The sequence below is a fragment of the Cydia splendana genome, chromosome 5 (assembly GCF_910591565.1).
Source record: "Cydia splendana chromosome 5, ilCydSple1.2, whole genome shotgun sequence".
Classification (NCBI taxonomy): Eukaryota; Metazoa; Arthropoda; class Insecta; order Lepidoptera; family Tortricidae; genus Cydia; species Cydia splendana.
In genome coordinates this window covers 12,861,061-12,884,629 of record NC_085964.1, presented here as the reverse complement: position 1 = coordinate 12,884,629, position 23,569 = coordinate 12,861,061, and the positions used below count along the sequence as shown (strand labels likewise).

Here is a 23,569-nt window from a genome sequence, read left to right as displayed (position 1 = left end):
ATAAGCTTTCTGACATTATACTCCTTTACTTTATCTACACATATATCTTACACCCTCAACATAAACCCTCTACAGTGCGTTCAAAAACCGCAAATTACGGTCACATAACGATAAACACAGAAAGCGGTGGTGGCTGAGTGGATATGACGTCCGACTTTCAATCCGTAGGTCGCGGGTTCAAATGCTGGCTCGTACCAATGAGTTTTTCGGAACTTATATACGAAATATCATTTGATATTTACCACTAGCTTTTCGGTGAAGGAAAACATCGTGAGGAAATCTGCATACACCTGTAAAGAAATTCAAAGGTTATTCGACGACCGGTCTGGCCTAGTGGGTAGTGACCCTGCCTATGAAGCCGATGGTCCCGGGTTCGAATCCTGGTAAGGGCATTTATTTGTATGATGATACAGATATTTGTTCCTGAGTCATGGTTGTTTTCTATGTATATAAGTATTTATATATTACATATATATACATCGTTGTCTGAGTACCCACAACACAAGCCTTCTTGAGCTTACCGTGGGGCTTAGTCAATTTGTGTAAAAATGTCCTATAATATTAAAAAAAAAAAAATAAAAATAAAAAAAAAAAAAAAAAAAGGTGTACCTATGTGAAGTCCCCAATCCGCATTGGGCTAGTGTGGGGACTATAATAGCCCAAGCCCTCTCACGCATGAGAGGAGGCCTGCGAGGAGGAGCAGTGGGACGTGTAAGTATAGGCTGAATTATTTATTAGGGAGCTGTCCGTTTGTCCGTCTATCTGTTTGTCACCAGGCTGTATCTCATGAACCGTGATAGCTAGGCAGTTGACATTTTCATACATGATGTATTTCTGTTGCCGCTATAACAACAAATACTAATAACAGAATATAATAAATATTTAAGTGGAGATCTCATACAACAATCGTGAATTTTTTGCCGTTTTTTGCGTAATGGTACGGAACCCTTCGTGCGCGAGTTCGACTCACACTTGGCCGGTTTTTATTTAGCTACTAACTTTACTAAGATAAGCCAAAAACTTTCCTCTTTAGCCAAGTTTTAATAAAACTTGAAAATCCATGTTACAAACTCAATCTAGACAGAAACACGGTGGTAACACGTATCAGAATGTCGATTGGGAACAAAAGACTTCAAAGTACAAAGGCCCAAATTGCAGAATACCTACGTAGGTAGTATTCGCACCGATCTCGTCAAGCGCGATGACGTCACGTATCAATACCTGAACGTGACACTGCCACGCACAACTAACCCCTTTGAACTGGAAAGTAATTGCGTTGTTCTACACTCCAAGGCAAAGTTTGAATGAATTTCTGCGCCGCACACAGCCCGCAAACAAGTACCTAAGCTTTCACGTACCTACATATGCGTGTTTTGACGAATTACACGTTAGGTCGCTTTTAGCTCGTCATTTCTTGTATCCAACAGCGAGAGTGCGACCTCGCGTCGTGTCATCGTCCTCTGAAAGCGCTTTTCTTCGCCACAAAACGGACCGTTTCTTTTCATAAGGAAAAGCTGAAAAGTGTCTCCATGCAAATAACTCCCCAGAGGGAGACAGCCTACTGCCTCGCTTTGCTGCCTGCTATAGTAGAGATCATTATGAAAAAGACATGAAATGGGCCCTTATTTTGTGAAATTTAAAGATTTTATGCCAGAATTTTCATTTCAACATTTCATGTGGATGTATTTTTAATGTTTATCGATATACTTATAATTACTCGACTTTTAGAGTTCTGTAATGTTTTAAGAGAATCTATCAATTTACCCAATTATAAATTCAAGTGTTAAAATATGCGAAAAAAAGCGCAGTACTGTTATTTGGCTACGGCTTTCTTATAGCTCACTTTGCGTTGTAATATTCAGCTGTTTCCAAATGATTATTATGATTGACACTGGTCACAGTTGCCAAGATTTGCCGCTGTTTCTCCCACATTCGCTAACTGCCCCGCATTTGCATAGTGTAGAGTAGACAGGAGGGAAAAGGCAAGAGGCCAAACTTAGCTATACATAAGTAGGCGCAACACAGCCCGCAGCCGCGGCTCGCTGTGAGCCCGGCTACAGGCCGTAGCTGCCATTAATCACCTTGTCTGTCTAATACGTTTTCATTCGCAAGCCGTGCGCCGTCTTCTATTTACATAATTATTTTCTAACTGGCATGAGTTCCTTTTGCCGATAAGTTCCTTATTGCTCAACTACTGAGCCTCTTGAAGCGTTACTAAGTTTTAATAATATTAACTTAACTGTTTACGCCTTTTAGCCGCACCCTGCTCACATTTAATACTAACAGTTCGCAGAAGTTTAATATTTATCGAGTTAGTTTACTAATATAAACTTATACGGTATGATTATTTTAGACAGGAGGCTTGTGTATTCGCACAAGATTAATATCGGGTTTCATTTGTTTTAATTAAGATACGGTAAGAACATATGATATATGGTATTTAAGTAAACTACATTCAAAACATTGAAAACGGTTTACTTTAAATGGATAATTTCATAATTTGTTTTTTCATTTTTTTATGTTGTTCAGAACCACATCGAGAATAAGGGTAAGGGCTGAACTGCATCATTCGAGGCACCCAGTTAGCCTGAGGTCAATGGGAATTGATCTCTGTCACATGAGACATGCGAGATTTCCATGATCCAATCGGGCCTTAGAAAATAATCTGTGAAAACGAGAGAAAGGCATCAATCTTGTTGGCAGTTGAAGATGTAGTAAATAAAGTTGTTCTGTTAGTGTATTAAGTAATCAGTAATTTTTGTATTTATTGCCTGAGAATATCAATGAGACTAAGAATAGTAATTAAAATAATGTATTATTCTAGTTTTCCATAGGTACTTACCTACTAACTTTGACAAATACACAACACATTTTGCGTAATCGGTGCTGTCGAAAATGGGTATTAAGTATTATTTTATCAGTATTAGGTATTCATTTTGCCACTTACTTGTACGTATCTTGCAGCATATTTTTTTGTTTACAAGCTCTGCTACAAACTTAAAATGATAGTCCGACGTACGATAAACACAATAGGTATTTATTTGACTAAACCATCATAACAAAAATATAACACAACATTAACAGATATTCATTACGTAATGACACCTAACATCGAATTCAAGTAAATAAAAATAACTAACCTGCCAATATAAATCTATCAAAGGCGCAATGTATTCGTAGAATCCAATTCCAACAATCTTGCCTAAAAGGCCTTCAATATTAAAACTTGTCAGGCTGCGGCCTCAGTGGCGAGCGTTCTGCGGCGCGTGCAGCATATAGCGTCCAGCGTTCACTGAGGCCGTTCAAACGTTTGTATTTCATTTCTTTTCAGCTGGAGCGGATCTGATCATCACAAATACGTACCAGGCGTCAATAGGCGGTTTCGTGGAGCATTTGGGCGTTAACGAGGAACAGGCGTACGCGCTGATAGAGCGCGCCGTTGAGCTCGCTAAACGCGCCCGCACACTCTACCTCGAGGAATTCCAAAACTTCTTGCAAAATGGTAAGAATAATACTGTCTCCATCTAAGTGAGCATACCTTGCTTTCATAAACTCGTAGGTACCACGTATGTAAGGTTTCTTTTCACCACACCAGCTCGGAAAGGCTTACTTTGCACTTCAAAAACGGATAGCAAAGTTGCACTTTGCTATCAGTAATTCACATGTGAGGCAAAGTAATCAAATGCAAATTTTGAGTTGTTTTCTTATGTTTGCTGGTAGAATTGACTTTTAAATGATGATTTTGGATGATAAACATTCATTTGAATTTGATTTGGTTTGATTTTGTTTGATATTTTACATTTAATATTTGCTTCGGGTTGGTGTGGTGAAAAATTTTGTGTTTCACTCGGGGGCAAATTTTGTTTAACCCTCGTGCTTTGAAACCCTCGCAACGCTCAAGATTCCATTTCTCGAACCACTCGCTACGCTCGTGGTTCAATTTTGGAATCTTTCGCTTGCTCGGGTATCAATATTAGCACGAGCGGTTAAACAACAACTTTGCCCCCTTGTAAAACAAATAACTATTTATTATACCTAATCCCTATCAATGCGTGCACATGATGGCATCTGCTGCGCCATAGCATAAATGAACGTAGTAACTTGAGGCTTTTTTGCCGGAACGCTGCATTTTGAGATGGAAGCAAGCCACTTTGCACGATGATAGTGGAGACCAAATAAAACGATTTTTTTCGAAGCACCCGTAATTTCGTCCCTTAGGAACCGAGAAAAAGCGAGGTCTGTTAAAACCTGGAAAAAAATCTACAAGTTTCACGGATCATCCGACTAAGATAGATTTGATGTCAATCGAAAGAAAATAACTTTGCTTGATGTAAAAAAAATATACACAAAAGTATATTAAAGAAATATAGTGTTAGTGTAAAATTATAAAAAGAAACTCTTGACGTTTTATTTTTCAAATAGTGTCTTCCACGTTGAAAAATGTCTGCAAATAAATAGTTAATAATAAAGTCAAACATATTTCTTATCAGAAACTGAAAACCGCATCAAAATCGGTTAAGGAGTTTATAAGATTCATGTTCCAGAAATTGGCCTAGTTTTATTGACATGACGATTTATAATTAGTGACTACTTTTAAGTACTGTATTAAGTTCTAACTATGTCGTGCTTTTCTTATTAATATAAAATACACCTTTATCTATGTATTATATAAACATTTATACATATATCTTCAAATACATTAAACAAATTATGAGGCATTGTGTTTAAAAGTAGGGCTAGTACTTTAATCCCTACCGAATATTGGGCAAATCAAAGTTGTAAAGTTAGTAGGTACGTTAAAGTACGTATAATAACTTATATAATTTGCTAAAAATAATAACATTTTCAATATAAAGTATATTTATCTGTAAAAAAGATCTACATTTTATTCTCTTTTTTATTTATTCCTCTAGTTTAACCAGTTTAGCCAGTATGAATGAAGCTGAAGATGAATAATCTATTTCTTGTAAATATATAATACCATACCATACCACTGCTGAGCATAGGCCTCTCTTCGAGTACGCCACTTATCCCGGTCCTGAGCCAATCTCATCCAGAAGTGACCCGCAATCTTCGGAATGTAGTCCACCCAACGAGCCAACGGACGCCAGGCACTTCTTTCGTCTGAAAGCGGCCACCATTCCGTTAACATTTTGGCCCACCTGCCATCACTCTGCCTGGCAACATGTCCCACCCAGCTCCATTTACGAGTAAGTTTGGTGATGACGCATCCGACGTCTTGCATCTTGGTGCGGCGTCGGATCTCGACTTTCCTCACTCGATCTTGAAGTTTGATGCCGAGCATGGCGCGCTCCATGGCTCTCTGTGCCACTCGGATTTTATACACAGCCTCTTTAGTGAGAGTTCATGTCTCAGCACCGTAGGTCATGGTAGGTAGGACACATTGGTTAGAGGCGAGTGTTCAGGCATTGTGGAATGTTAACGGGTTTGAGGATGTCCGCTAGTTTATTGAATGCCGCCCAACCCAGCTGGATCCTCCTGGAGATCTTCTTCTGCTGATGTGTTTTATCAAATGATAGAATATATCCAAGATACACGAACTGGTCAACCACAATCCTCCTGAATTTCGTTCTGAACCGTAACGGTTGGAATCGATTTACTAGAGATGTTCGTCATAACTTTAGTCTTGGACGTATTTAGCTTAAGATCTATTCAAAGAAGCATGGCTTTCAACCATGAAGATCTTCCAGGGACTCGGCAAACAAAAAAGGCGGCAGGTGCGACAAGAAGACACCATGGATATTGATACCAGTTCTGTCCCATGCAAGCGTTTTTATGACGTCGTCTAGCACTGCCGTGAAAACTTGGGTGAAATGGTATCCCCTTTCGATAGATATTGGGTTACTGAGTTTGTAAAGCCAAACTTGCATTGTTGCCGAGGTATATAGCTCCTAGAGCAGATCCACGTAGCGATTGTCGATTGAGCAGCGATGGAGAGATTCAAACACCGCCCAATGCTCGACACTGTCGAAGGATTTTTCGTAATCCGTACTCGTGACTTTTCCAGGCGCGGATCCACCGTTGTGGGCACGGTGGGCATGCCCACAACCCTAATAGGATGCCCTATTGATTTCCTGAGTAGAATTACGCCGATTTTTGTTTCGCAGACGCTTTGGCAGAGGAACATTTGGCAGAATTTCATTAGGTATAGGTAATTACGCAGAGTAGTCAGTTGATCGATACGCAGATTTACTTTTCGTACAATGATCGTTTGGTGAACGTCAAAATTGCCCGAGTAAATTAACCATTGGCCGAAACACGGTACCTAGGTACTTAGTGAAATAGAACTCTTAGCTGTCATAAGTATTTATATCAGCTGACAACTCAAATTAGTGATACAAAATAAACAGCAATTTTTTAAATTGTTAACTTATGGAGTCTTAAATTTAAACATTCAGAATTTTATGTACAATTGCTTAAAATAATTTCAGCTTTTAATTGACTGTCATAGGAGTTTTAGAGCGCAGGTCTATATGGATATTATGGATATGGAAAGGGCTCCATAGACCTTACGAAAAATCGCATGCCATTTTTGGTAAAATTCCGACTACACTTAAGTGTAGGGGCAAGTGCTCTACATGTGGACATTATCCAGATTTTGGCCTTATTTTGTTCATAAATCATAAACTATTGACAATGTCAAAAACTTATTTATTTCTTTTAAACAATTATTAAATAGTATATAATTGCAGACTAGTTTTATCACGGTAGCTAAATAGGAACCAGAGATATAAAAAAAATGTTAAAATTGATATTTTTGTATGATATTTGACAGGGTTTGTACCTATGGTCAATATTCTTGGTACAACTTTCCAGCAATTATTTTGGACTTGATATTGTCTCCAGGCCGGGTCTACAAAGACGTCGGAATCATCGTTAGTACGCAAAGCTTTAGACGAATAAAGCTTGATTTTTCGTTAGTCACGGTGTCCATCTTAGGTACACTACTCTACCTCCTTTTTATTAACCATACTATTTAGTTATCAATTAAACATCTGGCGAAATGCGAAAACTGTAGAAAACAACAATGAAACCTTGACGCTTATTTTGTGATTTTTTTACACACTTACATTTACCGAATTCACAAAAAACATTTATATTACGAGGATAAAATTTGTTTATTAATATAATAACACTTTTATTATATACAATTACAAGTTATTAACATAATTTTTTTTCAGAACCAAAAAAATCTCTACATTTACCGGGTGTGGCCTGTAACACGAGCTAATAATTAAAACATAGATTGTACTCCTCAAACGGTGACACTTTTGTTCAACAACTTTTAAAATTTATGAAGTATTTAGACTCCCTATTTTTCATACAAAATAAATATTATCTTCAATGGACGCCATCGCCACGCCATATCATTGTGATTGACGTTGCTTGTCACGCCTTAAACATAACAAAATTCGCAATACATTGCGTCTTAGAATAAACTTTAAAGTGTATTAAAAATCAAACCAATAGTTATTTTTAAAAGTCGCTGAACAAATGTTGGTCAGTATGAGGAGTACATCCTACAGTTAAATTTTTTGCTCACATTACAGGCCACACCCGGTATATATATGGTGAATAACTAATTGTTAGTAATATAAGAAAATGCATTTTTTTAAGTCCACGATGGTAGCATATCGTTAGTAATTCTTTAAGAGCCAACGGGAGTGGTCATTTCCCCATACAAACGTACTCCTCGTTTTCCTCCGTGGTTTTTGAAGCTAGAGCAATGATTTTTTCAACACAGATTAATATTGTCAATATCTGTGTCGGACCGTTTTGCTTTTTTTGATATTTTTGTTTTTTAAGGCGCTAGAGCCCTTCAAAAATGGCCAAAATGGCCTAATTGACTATGCCGCAATGAGAGGCGTGGGATTCAAAACTGACAATTAGCCAAAAAAGCAAAACGGTCCGACACAGATAATTTCATAATCATTTAGATTTCCAAATTTGGTTACGATTGGTTAAGTTTTGGAGGAGGAAACAGAGGAGTACGAAACCTCGATTTTTGAAATTTTTACGCAGGATTTTTCGCCTTGTCCTTATCGCACTACTTTTAAGTGCCGCTTCCGTTAGCGAGACGGGTATATTTACCTAAAATATTTAAAACTCTGCTCCTGTTTCGTCTTAAATACCGGTATTAGTGTCCACAGGTAAAACCGTCCACAGCACTTAAGTATACTTATATGTAGTGTGATCGAGTGCCACTTGACAAAAACTTTAAAAAAAGTTATAAAACGTTACTCGGCTGAAGGTTGCTTGATGAAAAGATTACTCTACCAAATGAAAAATACTCTAATAATTGGTCTGCTAATTTACACAGAAGCGAACTGAATGATGATGCTTTCCTGACCGATTTCGGCCCCAGCGACTGTGTGCTCTGGACTAGGCAATTTTTAGCTCGTGTTATTAGAGTGTAGCTGATCCACTCTCTGATGCGCTCTTAGGTCGCTCTTAATTGACTCTACGAAACCATTTTCGGCGAAACGTAAGCAAATTGACAATCTGCTAAAAATTGGTCGGGGAATCATTAGGGTAGGTACTCCAGCTGAATACAGAGCCCTAATTATTTGCAAGGATATGAGAAGAATACCAAGGTTACCAGTACAATTTGACACTGGGTTAACGGTTTAACGGGTTAACTCCGGGTTAGTGGGATGGTGCAAGTGGCGCTAAGTGTGTATACTCGTAGACTGAAATAAATCGCTTGTGATCCCTCTGCGAATTTATTGGTCGGGGAATCATCAGGTACCCCCTACTCGCACTTGGCCGATTTTGGAGTGGCTGCTGTGACCACAACCTTTTTTGAGGGCTGGATCCGCGCCTGGACTTTTCTCCATTAACTGCTTTACCGCATGTATAATTATGGTCGATTGTAGAGAATCCGCTCCGGAAACCAGCCTGCTCAGGAGGTTGGGATTCATCGAGGATACAAGTTAGGCGGTTGCATAAAACTTTTGCAAAGAGTTTGTACTTATGGTAAAGGAGGCTTACTTATGGGGCGAAAATTACTCGGCTTAGATATACATATCTCCTTTTTTATGTAAGATGGCGCGACTATGGCAGTTTTCCACATATAAATATATAATATACATATCCTTAATGTAGATAAATTAAGTATGTACCTTCTAATTTACATATAATTTAGGTACTAGTTATGACTTACACGCCTTTTGGACTATATAAGACGAAAAATCCCATATAAATAAAAGTAAGCCAATTTCTGAAACTTGTATCTCAAAAACTGCCAAACCGATTTTGATACGGTTTTCGTCATTTAGTAAAAAATATATTGGACTCTAACCAAAAATACTTCAGACATTCTTCAAAGTCGATGACATTATTTGCAAGAATAAAGCGCAAAAGAGAAAAAAATGGTTTTAAATAATTTCACACTAATATTGTTTGAAAAGATTTGTGTTTATTTTTTTTACGTTAAAAAAAGTGATTTTCTTTCAAATGATATAATTTTTATCAATATTTGTTGTTCCCTGAAACTTGTGGAATTTTTTTCTTTTTCCTGATAGACCTCGCTAAATCTCGGCTCCTAAGGGGTGAATTTATAGGTGCTTCGGAAAAAATCGCTTACTTTGGTGTCTATTATCACCATGCAAAGCGGCTTGCTTCCACCTTAAAGTGCAGCTTTGTTTTCATAATATGTATGACTATTACCGAATGGCGCATTATGCGACCTGAAAGTATTACGGTAGATAGGTAACTACCTACCTATACATATTTATAGAAACAACAAGGAAAAAAGCCATTGTAAAAATGGGATCCACGAATGAAAGGAAAAATGTTTAAACTTGAAAAATAAAGTACTTAAACAAAGTAACAACGAACAATTTGTAATTGTTTTACGAGTTGTAATTAGGTACCTACGAAGGAAAATACGGGGCTAGAAATGATTTATTATTCGCGACATTCCCGTGTCTGTCACAAAAACATGGCAATTTAATTGCAAGAGTTTTACTCAAAACAAAGGTTTTATGAGACAAACTTCCATAAAGGACGGATGCAAAAGCATGCCTTAATTACAGTTTACCTAGGGTCATGGGATTAGGGTAGTGCCAAGTTTTCATGTATTCTATTCGCTTACTGAATGCTGTCGTCGAACTTTCGCCTTAGGTATCCAGTAAATTGGAATCCTTAACTTCTATGCGCAATCGGATATCACACATACTGGTCGTCAGATGAACGTTCGCCTGAGTTCGGCCCAAAATGGGAATAACAGCTCTTTGCGATGAAATAGAGCGAGCTGTTGACACTTATTGCGCTTTGTTAATGCTATGTCATGCCGTTAATGAGTACTTGTTGATTTAGATCACGTGCCGCTGGTAGTGGGGTCCGTCGGTCCTTACGGGGCCCATTTACACGACGGCTCCGAGTACGACGGCAGCTACGCGGATACAACATCAGTGGAGGTAAAAATAACCTAACCCCGATATTGCTAGATTTCCACGCTATTAGGTCAACTATTTATATTAGACGAATTTCACCGCAACAGTAGCTCATTAGTGCATCGTCGCCATTTTCAGCTTCTACTGCGTCATAGAATGCTTTTAGGGCGGCAGAAATCGGGAATGGCTTTCGAATAAATTAAATGTTAAATGTGAAGCTCGCCGACTAAGTTGTAAACTCTAAATGAATACCGATTTTTATTGTAGTAGTTAAGTTACAAAGTAAAATTTCAGGATTCAACATCAATAATTACGAAGTAATATTTATGAACAAGATTTGCGCCTGTGGATTGGAGCGAGGCGCATTGTAAGGAATATCAAATCAACATTTTGTTTTAAACGTTCAAATGCCGCTCAGTCTTAATGGTACAAGTATGTAGGCAGGTATATAGTACTAAAGCCACGACAGGAATTCTTTTGTTCTGTGGATGGAGGCATAGATGATATGCCTCCATGATGATATATGTACATCTGTACGGAGCATACTCGTAACATTATTTTTATCTGCCCAAAACTACTTTTTATTTCATAGACATTCCGAATAATCCGGCACAAGCTTAAATTTTAGTGTCAACTAAAGTGGAGATTCTTGAGATCGTACCTACTGAACCCCCTAGCCATGAATGCATAGCCTAATAAAGGTTGAAAGCGTCAGCTAAATCGTAAAGAGGGCCGTAAAGTTGCCGACAAATTAAAATTTACATCGGCAATATGAAAAAGTCCCGCACCAATTCTCTCTTTTTTTGAACCGGACCGGCATTTGACTTGGGCGGACAGTTAATTAACGATAGGTACCAAGATAAAACAAATGAACATCAGTAACAAACATGATGTAGCGAAAATATTTACAACTTTAATTTATTTTTATGTCCCATTAAAGTTTCAGGCATGTTTCATTTTAAATATAGGTACTAGCAAAGAGAATTTGAAATAGAGGCGGATTGTCAAAGTAAATTATGTAGCTACAGTAAATTTACTGCCATCTTTCGACAGAAGATTAAAACTGTTAGATGGCGTTGATTTAAATACTAATAAATTTACACATATCAGTGAAAGAATAAGAATCAAAGTCAAATGGCGTTCTAACAGTTTCAATCTTCTGTCGAAAGATGGCAGTAAATGTACTGTGGCTACATAATTTACCATGACAGTAACTCTCTATACACACATACATTCTCTTTGGTACTAGTGACCATTCACCAACCAAAACCTGGTATTACAAACAAAACGAAATTGATAGAATTTTTGGACAGGGTGGACATAGTTTATCACTCTCGTTAATATATGCAGGTATATAGTAAATGTCAGTTTTATGTGTCTACTTTATATGTTATTTTAACTAACGCGCGATGTCAGAAAATGGCGTATGCTGTAGCATATTGTACGATGAGTGCGAAAATAATACGCCTGCTGAAGCTGTAGTGCTGCTGCGCCACTTGTGACGGCTTATAATAATCGCGAAGCGTCTGGTTGACGTAACTGGTGACCGAAGAGCTGGCGGCTACCTCACACAACGTATCAGCATTGCGATACAGCGAGGAAATGCCGCCAGCATCCTTGGTACAATGCCTCAAGGGCCTATTTTAGATTTAAGCTAGATATTAATTTCTTTTAGTAATAGGTACCACTGTATATATCTTGTTTGTAAATAAATAATGATCATATCCATAAATATATTTGTATTTAACAGACAATGCGCGAATGGCACCGACCACGCATTCAGGCGCTCGTGGACGCAGGGGTTGATCTGCTTGCGCTTGAGACTATCCCGTGCCAAGAGGAGGCTGAGATGCTTTGCGAGCTGCTCCGAGAATACCCCCACATGAAAGCATGGCTGGCCTTCAGTTGCAAGGTACCTTTTGTTTGCAAGTTACCTACATGTTCGATATGAACGAAACTAAGGTATAATATAAGCAAAATGCTCTTGCTATGCTACACGACACAAGTAAAGCTGGATTGGAAAACTAGTTATTAATATAGATTTTAATAATCAGGGTGCCTAGCCAACATGCCAATGGTTTACGCTCCGTAGCGAACGAAACGCCAATGTCTCTGTAGCACTAATATGGAAGAGTGATAGAGAGATGATTACGCTCAGCTACGGAGCGTTAACGATAGGCATGTTGGCTAAGCACCCAGTTTTTTGTTCACATGTTGCTTTATTTGACAATTAACAAAACTTGTATTTTAGGTAGGTAGGCACTCGTAGATAGGACTCACTCGTTTTAATTAGGGTGCCGATCTCGTCGCATAATAATTAATTGTCCTAATGTAATGTTACGCATAAAATTCATTTCGCATAATTTTTCTCCAGCTAAAACAAAGAGTATTTTTGAAAATATTTTGCATAGGTTGTGTAGAATAGGGTAGGTTAGGTTAGGTTTGTTTTATAATTTTCAGAAATGTTATTAGTTTCAGCACAATTATGCGAAATGAGTTTTATCAGTAACATTACATTAGGACAATCAATTATTATGCGACCCAATATAGACCCTTTTAATTACGTATAACTTTCTTACTGATTTAACTTTAGTATGTTTTCGTTACCTTTATAAATTCAGTTCACGATTTATCCGTTTGTCGTTTCAACGATTCGTCAAATTATTTTTAAGTGCTGCTTTTCACGACTATTTCGGGAAGGCAGGAATGGAACCTCGGTTTATTGTACCTCTAAAATAAATTCTTATTCGGCTAAATTTTGTCTCTTAAACCACTTAAGCTTAGAATAAATTCTTAATCCACTTGTATTTATTATTCCTATGATATGCACACTTTCTTGTATATCAATTTGTTTCAAAAGTACCTACACCACATTGCTGTTATAATTAAGCATGTTTTATTATATGCGACCCGCCCCGGCTTCGCACGGGTTACACAAAACCTTAACAAATTATACACAATAACCTTCCTCACGAATCACTCTATTAATAGGTGAAAACCGCATGAAAATCCGTTCAGTATTTTTTTAGTTTATTGCGAACAAACATACAGGGGACTTTGTTTTATAAGGTGTAGTGATAGTGATAAAAGATATGTTTTATGTAAAATAAAACAAAGCAACCAAGCAAGCAGTATGCAACCACAACATAAAATAAACCTAGTTTAACCATAGGATAAACTTAAATGGCAAAAGTTATAGCGAGATAAAATACGTTCTTGTGAAGAGAAAGTTTAACAAAATAAACGTTAGTAGGTTGTAACCATACTTACATCATTGCTAAAGATATCGATGTTGACGAACTGTTAATTAATATCACTTGCTGACAACTTTGTTATAAAAAAAACTGGTAGACCAGCGTTATTAATTTTAAAGCTAGATTTTGGTACTATTATGACAATATTAGGTATAGGAAGAACATGCATATTAACCCTTTTCTTGGCAATGTATCTTATAATATAAGATCCATAAATATACACCCTTTTTACATTTTTTATTCAGAATTTTTTTTTGCTCTATCAGGCGATTCAGGCGTAAGCGAGACTAGTCATGATTTTTTTTAATTTGCCAAGAAAAGGATAAAAACATTCCAGCATTTCCAGGTTGTTCGGCCACAACTTTGCATCAAAATTTGGCAATTGACTTGAGAAAGTTGTCAACCTGCTTTATTTGAAACGCTATCGCAGCTTTGGCCTAGTTTAAATCTTGCTCGCTTCGGTTGTTGTTTTGTTACTGATTTCAAGACAAGCTATTAAAATGGCAGGCGATTGGAAATTCTGCGACACAATTCAATGTATTTTAGTAAAAACTAGTTTTACACCTAAATAACTTTAGTACCTTTAGTACTTACTACCCTACTAGGGGATTGGTCCCTTGGATTTATACCTTAAATCAGCGGTCGGCAACAGGCGGCCCGCGAACGTCTCACTTGCGGCCCGCCAGCCTCCCTGGCTATTTTGTATGTAATATTGACACACAACATGTCTGATAAAATCATAATATTATAACAAAGTGCGGCCCGCGTCAACTTCGTTAACTACTATGTAGCCCTTTGCTGGTAAAAGGTTGCCGGCCGCTGCCTTAAATGCTTATTTATATTACATTGTCGTTTTTTTCCGCCCTGTATATGTATGGGTTTAGTACCTACATTAAGTATTCTTATTAACTTACAGGATAACCAAAGCATAGCTCACGGCGAAAGTTTCCAAAAAGTGGCAAAGAAGTGTTGGGAGACGAACCCTGACCAGCTGGTGGCCGTGGGAGTGAACTGCTGCGCGCCATCCTACGTGAAAAATCTCCTGAAAGGTTTCAACGACGACCGACCACACGCGCCGATTCCACTTATCGTTTACCCCAATTCAGGCGAAAAATACAACCCCGAAATCGGGTAAGATTTCGCAGTTTGATAAAACTAACTATAACTCTCGGTCTCAAACATCGGCCATTTGACTTTATACGAGCAAAGTGTACGCATAGGAACTATTGTTAAGATTCCATTGACTTTTATCTTCCGTAATAAGCGTTATCTTAAGTTTTTTTTGGTTTTTACAATATTTTTGTTTGTTTCAAACGTACATGTAGGTACCTAATGTTATGCGAATACCGTAGTGTGTGAGCCTTTTCGCGTTGTCAGCTCTGTAGATATACGGATTATTTTATTAGCATTAGCATTGTCGATAGCTTCACGGATAATTGCAAGCCCTCGCCGTCAACTTAGTGCATTTACGTGTTATCTGGCTGTATTCGGGACCTCCAAATCTAAAATAATTTTCACCAAACCATGCTAAACTAACTATACTCGCATCCAGTGTAATTATTAGAAAATATTAAACTAACAGTAGTGAAGGGACATGTCCTTATCATATAAATCTCACACGTTTTATAGTAATACAGTAATTTTATACATTTGGCGTTTGCGTCAAATCCGGTAGTTCTGATTTTTTGCCGACTTGTTTATGATGTTGGGTCAATGAATAATCCAAGTTTGAGACCTCGAGCGCCGAACGCAACTTTGTCAAAAATCGAAAAAGCCGCGAACATTTCAATTTTGTTTAGATTTGGGCGATTATAACCCTAAAGGACTAGTTTTTAGGGTTCCGTACCCAAAGGGTAAAACGGGACCCTATTACTAAGACTTCGCTGTCCGTCCGTCCGTCCGTCCGTCCGTCCGTCTGTCACCAGGCTGTATCTCACGAACCGTGATAGCTAGACAGTTGAAATTTTCACAGATGATGTATTTCTGTTGCCGCTATAACAACAAAGGCTACAAATATAATGACCACCAAAAAATACTTTGGTACCCTAAATAAAAAAATCATGCTTACCAAAAAAAATTACTGAACACCAAAAAAATGAGGCCTAAAAATACAAAAGTACCACCACTTTAATTACGACTGCACTTCAAATTGTATTCAAATACCAAATATATTGAATGATCACCAAAAATCATTAATGATCACCAAATCTTGAAGACCAAATTAATGCGATATTTTCACCTAAATAAACCACTATGATTACCAAAAAATTTATACATATTACCAAATAAAGTAAACTGATGCCAAAATTACTAGCCCCTCCCGCTCAACCCCCCGTAGCCCGCACCGCATACCTACCTAACCTAATCTACTTTTCTAGTAGCATTTATATAGTTATGCTACTAGAAAAGTAAGTTAAACTGCTATCAGTTAAGTGGATTAGGTTAGGTTAGCACTGCGACCCTTACAGAAACGAAATGGTACTAGAAAAGTAGGTTAGGTTAAGTTTCAACTGCTACCCATACAGATACGAAACGCTACTAGAAAAGTGGGTTAGGTTAGGTTTGAACTGCGACCCTTACAGAAAAGAAATGCTACTAGAAAAGTGGGTTAGGTTAGGTTTGAACTGCGACCCATACAGAAACGAAATGCTACTAGAAAAGTGGGTTAGATTAGGTTTGAACTGCGACCCTTGCAGAAAAGAAATGCTACTAGAAAAGTGGGTTAGGTTAGGTTTGAACTGCGACCCTTACAGAAACAAAATGCTACTAGAAAAGTGGGTTAGGTTAGGTTAGAACTGCGACTGTTACAGAAATAAAATGCTACTAGAAAAAGGTGACGAAGTGGATTAATTAATTTAATAGGATAACGATATATTAAATGATTGCACATTTTTAATTAAAATGTGGTTACAATTTTGTGATCATTTACTATTTTTGCGTTTACAATGATTATTTTGGAGCCATTTGCTTTAATAGGATAGCAAGATTTAAAAATTTGGTTATCATTTTACATTAAAATGGAGTTCTAATTTTGGTGGTCATTTACTATTTTTGGGTTTACAATGATTATTTTGGTGTCATTTTCTTTAATAGGATAGCAAGATGTAAAAATTTGGTTATCATTTCACATTAAAATGGGGATTGAAATTTGGTAATCATTGACTATTTTTGGGTTAATAATGATTATTTTGGTGTCATTTCCTTTAAAAGGATAGTAAAATGTAATAAAATTGGTAATCATTTCACATTAAAATGGTGTTATAATTTTGGTGATCATTCATGATTTTAGGGTGGTAAAATAGATTTTTTTGGTATTAAATTTTACTAAATCTGGTGATCAGTTAAATAGCAGCCAACAACAAATACTAAAAACAGAATAAAATAAAGATTTAAATGGGGCTCCCATACAACAAACCTGATTTTTGACCAAAATTAAGCAACGTCGGGAGTGGTCAGTATTTGGATGGGTGACCGTTTTTTTTTTTGCTTTTTTTTTTTTTTTTTTTTTCATTATGGTACGGAACCCTTCGTGCGCGAGTCCGACTCGCACTTGCCCGGTTTTTGATAGTATCTTCTCAATACTTTTTTAAAGTAGACTAAATTTGCTCCAATACGAGACTAGAATTGTCTCTGTAGATCTAGGAGTTTCCGAGATAAAGCCTTTCAAAACTTATAATTATTTGAAATTGAATTCGTAGGCTGAGTGCAGTGAGTATGCACTTTTGTCTCAGGGGATGCCGCTGGGCACGATGGTTCCTAAGGTCAAACAAAGCTGATTTGGCCCGTTAGCCACGAGATCGTACCGTGCCTACTCCCAAAAAGGGAGGGGAAAGGGTCGGATCCTCAGGCCCAATCTATGCTATATTTCTTCCTGCTCTTAGCAACTAGGGCAAGCTATGATATCATTTTCATATAATTTAGGGATTCCTTATTCTATAAAGTATCACCTCAAAGCAGGCGGTCATACATTTATTTATTTGGAAAAATATGTAGCGGATTGAGTGACGATTTCCATAAAAATGTAGGTACCTAATTATTAGGTTTTTTCGATTTTTGACCAAGTTGTGTTCGGCGCTCGAGGTCACAAACTTAGATTATTCATTGGGCCAACATCATAAATAAGTCTGCAAAAAATCAGAACTACCGAATTTGACGCAAAGGAGCCACATTACAAAATTCGACAAAATGACTGGATTATATCTTAAAGTTACTTTAATTTTTCGTGGCATCCTATATTTCAATATTATTCAATCAAATTTTTACATAAAATAAATACTCCTCAATCAAAATTTATATCTTCACACTGCATCAGTCAGGTTACTCTTTCTAATTCCGAATATCCGTATAAATAATACCTACCACACCCAATTTAGAAGTACTATATTATACTAAGTATAAGCAGGTACTTTTAAAAGAGACTGGCTGTGTAAAACCAAGATCCATTATAAAAGCGACTAGGTACTCCTTATCAACTGAGCGAACGTCTTAGTAGTGATAGATCACGTTTCTAGCTGACTGGGAACCTATTCCATTCAAGTGCTCAACACTTACGTATTAAAGTTGGTGCCTACATGCGTGGTTAGGCTTCTCCAGGTTTACAGCCTAACGTTTATGGCTGGTTAAACTATAATATTTAATCTAGCCATAAATTCTGCATCTACGTTTATGTGCATATCAACTATGATTTAAAAGTTATTGAATTGAACTTCACATATAAAATAAAGATAATCTAATAACGAATTATAAATTCCTAATGATTATTGGGGAGAATGGAAAATAAAGTGCCAATAAAGATTATGCTATTTATCTATCTATTTGTTAATTTCTACTAATTACAAAAAAATATCAACACTTGAATATTTAAATCCAGCCGCACTTGCATCTTGATATGTATAAGTATACACATCTATGCATGTCTGTCTACTTGTCAAATTAAAATGCGGTATCGTATCATGTTACGTTTTTTCCCGCAGGTGGATCGACCGCGACAAATGCGAAGCCGTGGAAGTGTTCATCCAAGACTGGCTGGACCTCGGCGCGCGGTACGTCGGCGGCTGCTGCCGCACGTACGCCGCAGACGTCACCCGCATCCGCAACCAGGTCGGCAAGTGGCGCGAGCGGTACCGCTTCCAGAACTTTCACCCGGATACCGCCAGCGAACACGTCTCCTAAATACATTACGCCGTCATTACGCTTCTTTATGACCCTAGTCGAACAAGACAAATGACCGAATTTATTAATGTTCCGAGCCTTTGAGTTACCTAATTAGCTTCCTGGCCTATTTAAATGGCCGTAAGTTTTATAAGTGTGTAAATGTTAAGATGTTTAGAAATATTGATCGATACTGTTCACTGTTGTAAGTAACAATACCGTAGATTCATACTTTGATTCGTGGGGTAAAATTGATTTTGAAGTTTTAAGATGTCGGTTCTTGATCCGAACGTGACCTTAAAAATCTATTGAAGTCAAGACATCCTTAACAGAAATACAATATGAACGCACTCAATCTTTTCCATAAATGTAAAAAAATCCATGAATGAAAGTAGTCTACGGTGTTATATATTGTCAGTCAGAAATGAGCAGAAATTTATAATACCAAAATAAACGTATTTTAAAGAAATACGAAAATCAAATCTCTGTATTATTGCCTCTTTTTGGGGCGGTTACTCCTTGCTTTGCATCAGAAGAGAAGAGCTAAACTACACTCAGCGTCAAAAAAATCGCACATCTTAACTTTTTTCTTTCAAGCGGTTTTAAACCTTATATTATATAAGTAAGGCAAGATAAAACTATGGGGCCTCATTTGAAAGGTTAGAAACCCTCTATTGGAAAATGTCGTAAAATTGACGATCTTCCCCATAAAAAAAGAAAATTTTCAAGAAAAAGGAATCAACCTGTATTCAGGTTAAAATAAAAAACACTACAAAATCAACAGATACAGAAAAAAATAAACTTAAAACCAGTGCTGCCTCCTCTTGCCCTCCGAGTAGCTTCCATGCGATCAGTCATGACTGTCATGAGTGCCACGTTGCGTTTTTGAGGAAAGTTGTTCCACTCCTCAATAATGGCGTCTTGACACTTGTCGAGAGTGGCAGGAGCAAGATCATGCGATCGCACCCTCCGTTTTAGCCGATCCCAGAGATTTTCGATTGGGATCAGATCAGGGCTCCTTCCTGGCTACTCCATTACGGTGATCCCAACCTCACACAGGTACTCTCGCACAATCAACGTAGTATGGCAGCGGGCATTGTCATGCATAAACTGTAAGTTGGGTCCAACAAAACCAGCATATGGAACCACATGTTCCTCCAAGATCTCCGTTATGTAACGCCGAGCAGTCAGGGATCCCTGGCTGTGACCACCTTCAGTGCGGGAAATGCACACGAGATCAGTTTTCCCGTCGATCGAAATGCCGTCCCAGAACATGCGAAATCCGCGCCCTTAGCAGACGGTTTCTTCAGTGCAGGCTTGCGTGAATTGCTCTCCCTGCGTCCTATACACCCTCCTGCACCTGTCGTTGGTGTAAGGGCACACCATCGTCTTGTCAGAAAAGAGGACATTCCTCTATTGTTCAAACGTCTAATCTTCGTGCAGTCGGGAAAATTGCCTCCAGGCTATTCGATGCTCTGGCTTTAATTGGGGGCCTGTAACAGCTCTACGGGGCAACATCCTCTTCCCTTCCAGCCTTCTTCCTATCGTAGAGACGCTTACTGCTGTTATTCGAGCTGCTTGATGCTGCTGCTGCAGTTTAACAGCGTCGGAGAAACGGTTCTGCAAAGAGTTCGATACAATGTACCGGTTGTCTCTAGCGGAAGAACGGCGTTATCTTCCAGATCCAGACTTCCTGATGTAATCACCAGTCTCCTGGAACCGCTGCAAGACTCAAACACACTCGGAAACCGCTCATGTTAAATCTTTCAGCATCTTGATACTGCCATAGTGCTGTTTGCAGCAGTGCCACCTCTTGAGCTGCTTCTTCTGGCCTGGTATCCATATCCAAGGATTTTTTGATGCTGTAACTGTTCAGTAGTGACCTCGGTGACCTCTGGAGAGCGAATGACCCATAACTAACTAAAGGTTATACCCCCCCATTTTATACCCGTCCATGTTTGCACAAGAAGGGACCCATTAAAATCGGATCTCGGCCCTTTTTTAAACAAAACGCCGATATTTGGCGATGGTTGTTTTTACGGAAAATGACGATTTATCTTTTTAAAGTCCATTAATTGCGCATTTGAAAGCGACCACCACCAATACCGATACCAATATTGACAGGGTACGATGCATAAGATAAGAGCTATATTTGTTTGAAACGAATTTTTGGTGAGTTGCGATTTTTTTGACGCCGAGTGTACGTTGGTACAGGTCAAAACAATTTTATTGGAAGTATACATTCATAAATGTTCGAAGTTCGATGTTTGGTCAGATATTAATGCCTCTCTCCGTTAATAATGTATTGTGGTTCATAGCCCTACGCCGTAGCCCGTAGCATATTAAATTCCATGGTAGGCAATCGTACGTTTTGATGCAAGTGTGCAAAATATGTAATTTGGTACGAGCTCAAAGATATCTTAACGAGGCGCGAGGCTTTAGGCGAGTTAATTGAAATTTATGAGCCTGCGCCGAATTTGACTTTTTTATTTTTACGTTTACGTCATCCAAGGTTGGTACAGGTCAAAACAATTTTATTGGAAGTATACATTCATAAATGTTCGAAGTTCGATGTTTGGTCAGATATTAATGCCTCTCTCCGTTAATAATGTATTGTGATTCATAGCCCTACGCCGTAGCCCGTAGCATATTAAATTCCATGGTAAGCAATCGTACGTTTTGATGCAAGTGTGCAAAATATGTAATTTGGTACGAGCTCAAAGATATCTTAACGAGGCTTTAGGCGAGTTAATTGAAATTTATGAGCCTGCGCCGAATTTGACTTTTTATTTTTACGTTTACGTCATCCAAGGTGACAATTAATGGATCTTAGGTAGTACTTAATCCTATTCAGCCAATTAAAGCATTTTTTAAATGTTGAATGTTTTTTTTACTATTAATTATTAAGTAATGTGGATCTGACATCCAACTTTCAATCCGGAGGTCGCGGATTCAAATTCTGGCTCACACCAACAATGAGTTTATTTAAATGCTTTGCCGCCCGAGAGGTTATGTATTTAAAGTTGACGTAATAATATATGGGCCCGATTCGGATTTTGAAATAGACATTTATTAGATATCTTTTAGACATCACCAAGATACGATAACGATATGTTTAAGATCTAACCTGTCAAATATGACATTTGCGCGATTCTGGAGATACTCTTGAACGATTTCCTCAGGATATAACTTAAGATCCAATTCACATCTAATAGATATCTTACGCTATCTAACGTAAAAGTGACATTGGTTGCCCGAATTGTGCTGCAAAAGAGAACTAGTTGATATCTAAACTATAACTGAAATGGATCTTGTACGTGTCGTCTCTTGTGAATATCTTGAAGTTCGAATACGGCAGTATGTATAAAGTGAGCCGATCTTGTTCAAACTTGTTCGAGAGTCACTTTATATTTCGTCAAACTTAGCTGCAGATACTTTTATCCTGAAAAATTGGTTTTATTTACGTGATAGTGTACACCATTTTGATCATTACGAGAATGATGGTGTAATTATAATCAATAATACAGTTTTCGGACTAGGTATTTAGTTTTATGGTCAAAATAAAAACGAAGTATTAATTATATAAACGAAGTACATATTAAGTATACTTACTTTTTTAGAAATAAATATTTAAATAAGTGAGTATATGTAGATACGTCAATATTTCTTTATTGTCTTTTTAATTATTTAGCGCGCTATAATGCCTTATTTTATTTGCAGAAAGCATAGATATCCATTTTCTGTGAATTTAATTGTTTTTCCGTGTTAGCTAGTAGAATGGATTTAGCGCGCTCAACCTGAATTCAGATTTTGTATTTCAATTTAAGTATTTTCCTCTCGAATTCGTGAGATGATTTTTTTTTGCTTGGCAGCAAAGGTTAATTGCCTCTCGTCACAGAATAAATAATAGTACTTACCCTCTCGTGCCTGAAAATTATTTTTTTTAACCACCAACGCTCGTGCTTTAATAAGTATTATGTTAGCTTTCAATATGATCCTTAAACGAGAATTAAATTAAATACTAATACATATTATGTTCTTGTTTTATGTTTGTCATTAGAATTGATTTGTTCATTGTCGTATTTGAGACAAAAAATCTCATTAATTATGTTTAATTTGCGGCTGACATTGACCTATGGTTAGCCTAAAATATTATTGAAAATAGAAAACCACAAAAAATACAAAACATAATATTGCCACCGAATATTATAATATATTGCGGTAATATAATGCCACTGATTAATGTGAACGTGCCCTTAATGCGATTACAATAAGTACAACGGTAAACAACAAGAAATCTCTGAAATAATTAATTTTCGATCGATATTAACGCTCACGATATATCAAAATGAAAATGAACGTCACCCACTACAGCTATTAATTAGCAAGGAACCATTTAACGGAAGCTCATTGGAGATCATCGTGGTATTCTGTGGATTTAATCAAAATTAAATTAGGCATTTTTAAAGCCTCACTCGTTAAGCACCCGGCTTAAGACCATTTTGGCTGTTTTATTAAATTTATCCAACACCAGCTTTAATAAAAACGAAAACGACGTGCCGGTGTTATGCAAATGTGAAATTAGCACGGATTCCAGAAACTTCGATACTAAATGTATTAGTATTAGACAGCCTGCTCTAATCCAGTCGATTACAATACATAATAATATATGCAACATCAACAAACTAATATATTTCGTTGTTTAACTTCGAGTTATATTATACCATTCCAACGCTTCGGATGTCT

General features: G+C 37.4%; 1 protein-coding gene across 1 annotated transcript in view; it reads left to right on the top strand.

Moving 5' to 3' along the window:
• Positions 1–23,569, top strand: part of LOC134790729 (homocysteine S-methyltransferase-like) — a 161,381-nt gene that overhangs the window by 11,576 nt on the left and 126,236 nt on the right. Inside the window, exons 3-7 of the mRNA XM_063761643.1 lie at positions 3,332–3,502; positions 10,342–10,442; positions 12,169–12,330; positions 14,589–14,803; positions 18,646–19,043. Of these exons, the coding sequence (XP_063617713.1) occupies positions 3,332–3,502; positions 10,342–10,442; positions 12,169–12,330; positions 14,589–14,803; positions 18,646–18,844 (848 nt within the window). The 3' untranslated portion in view covers positions 18,845–19,043. The remainder of the gene's footprint in view (positions 1–3,331; positions 3,503–10,341; positions 10,443–12,168; positions 12,331–14,588; positions 14,804–18,645; positions 19,044–23,569) is intronic.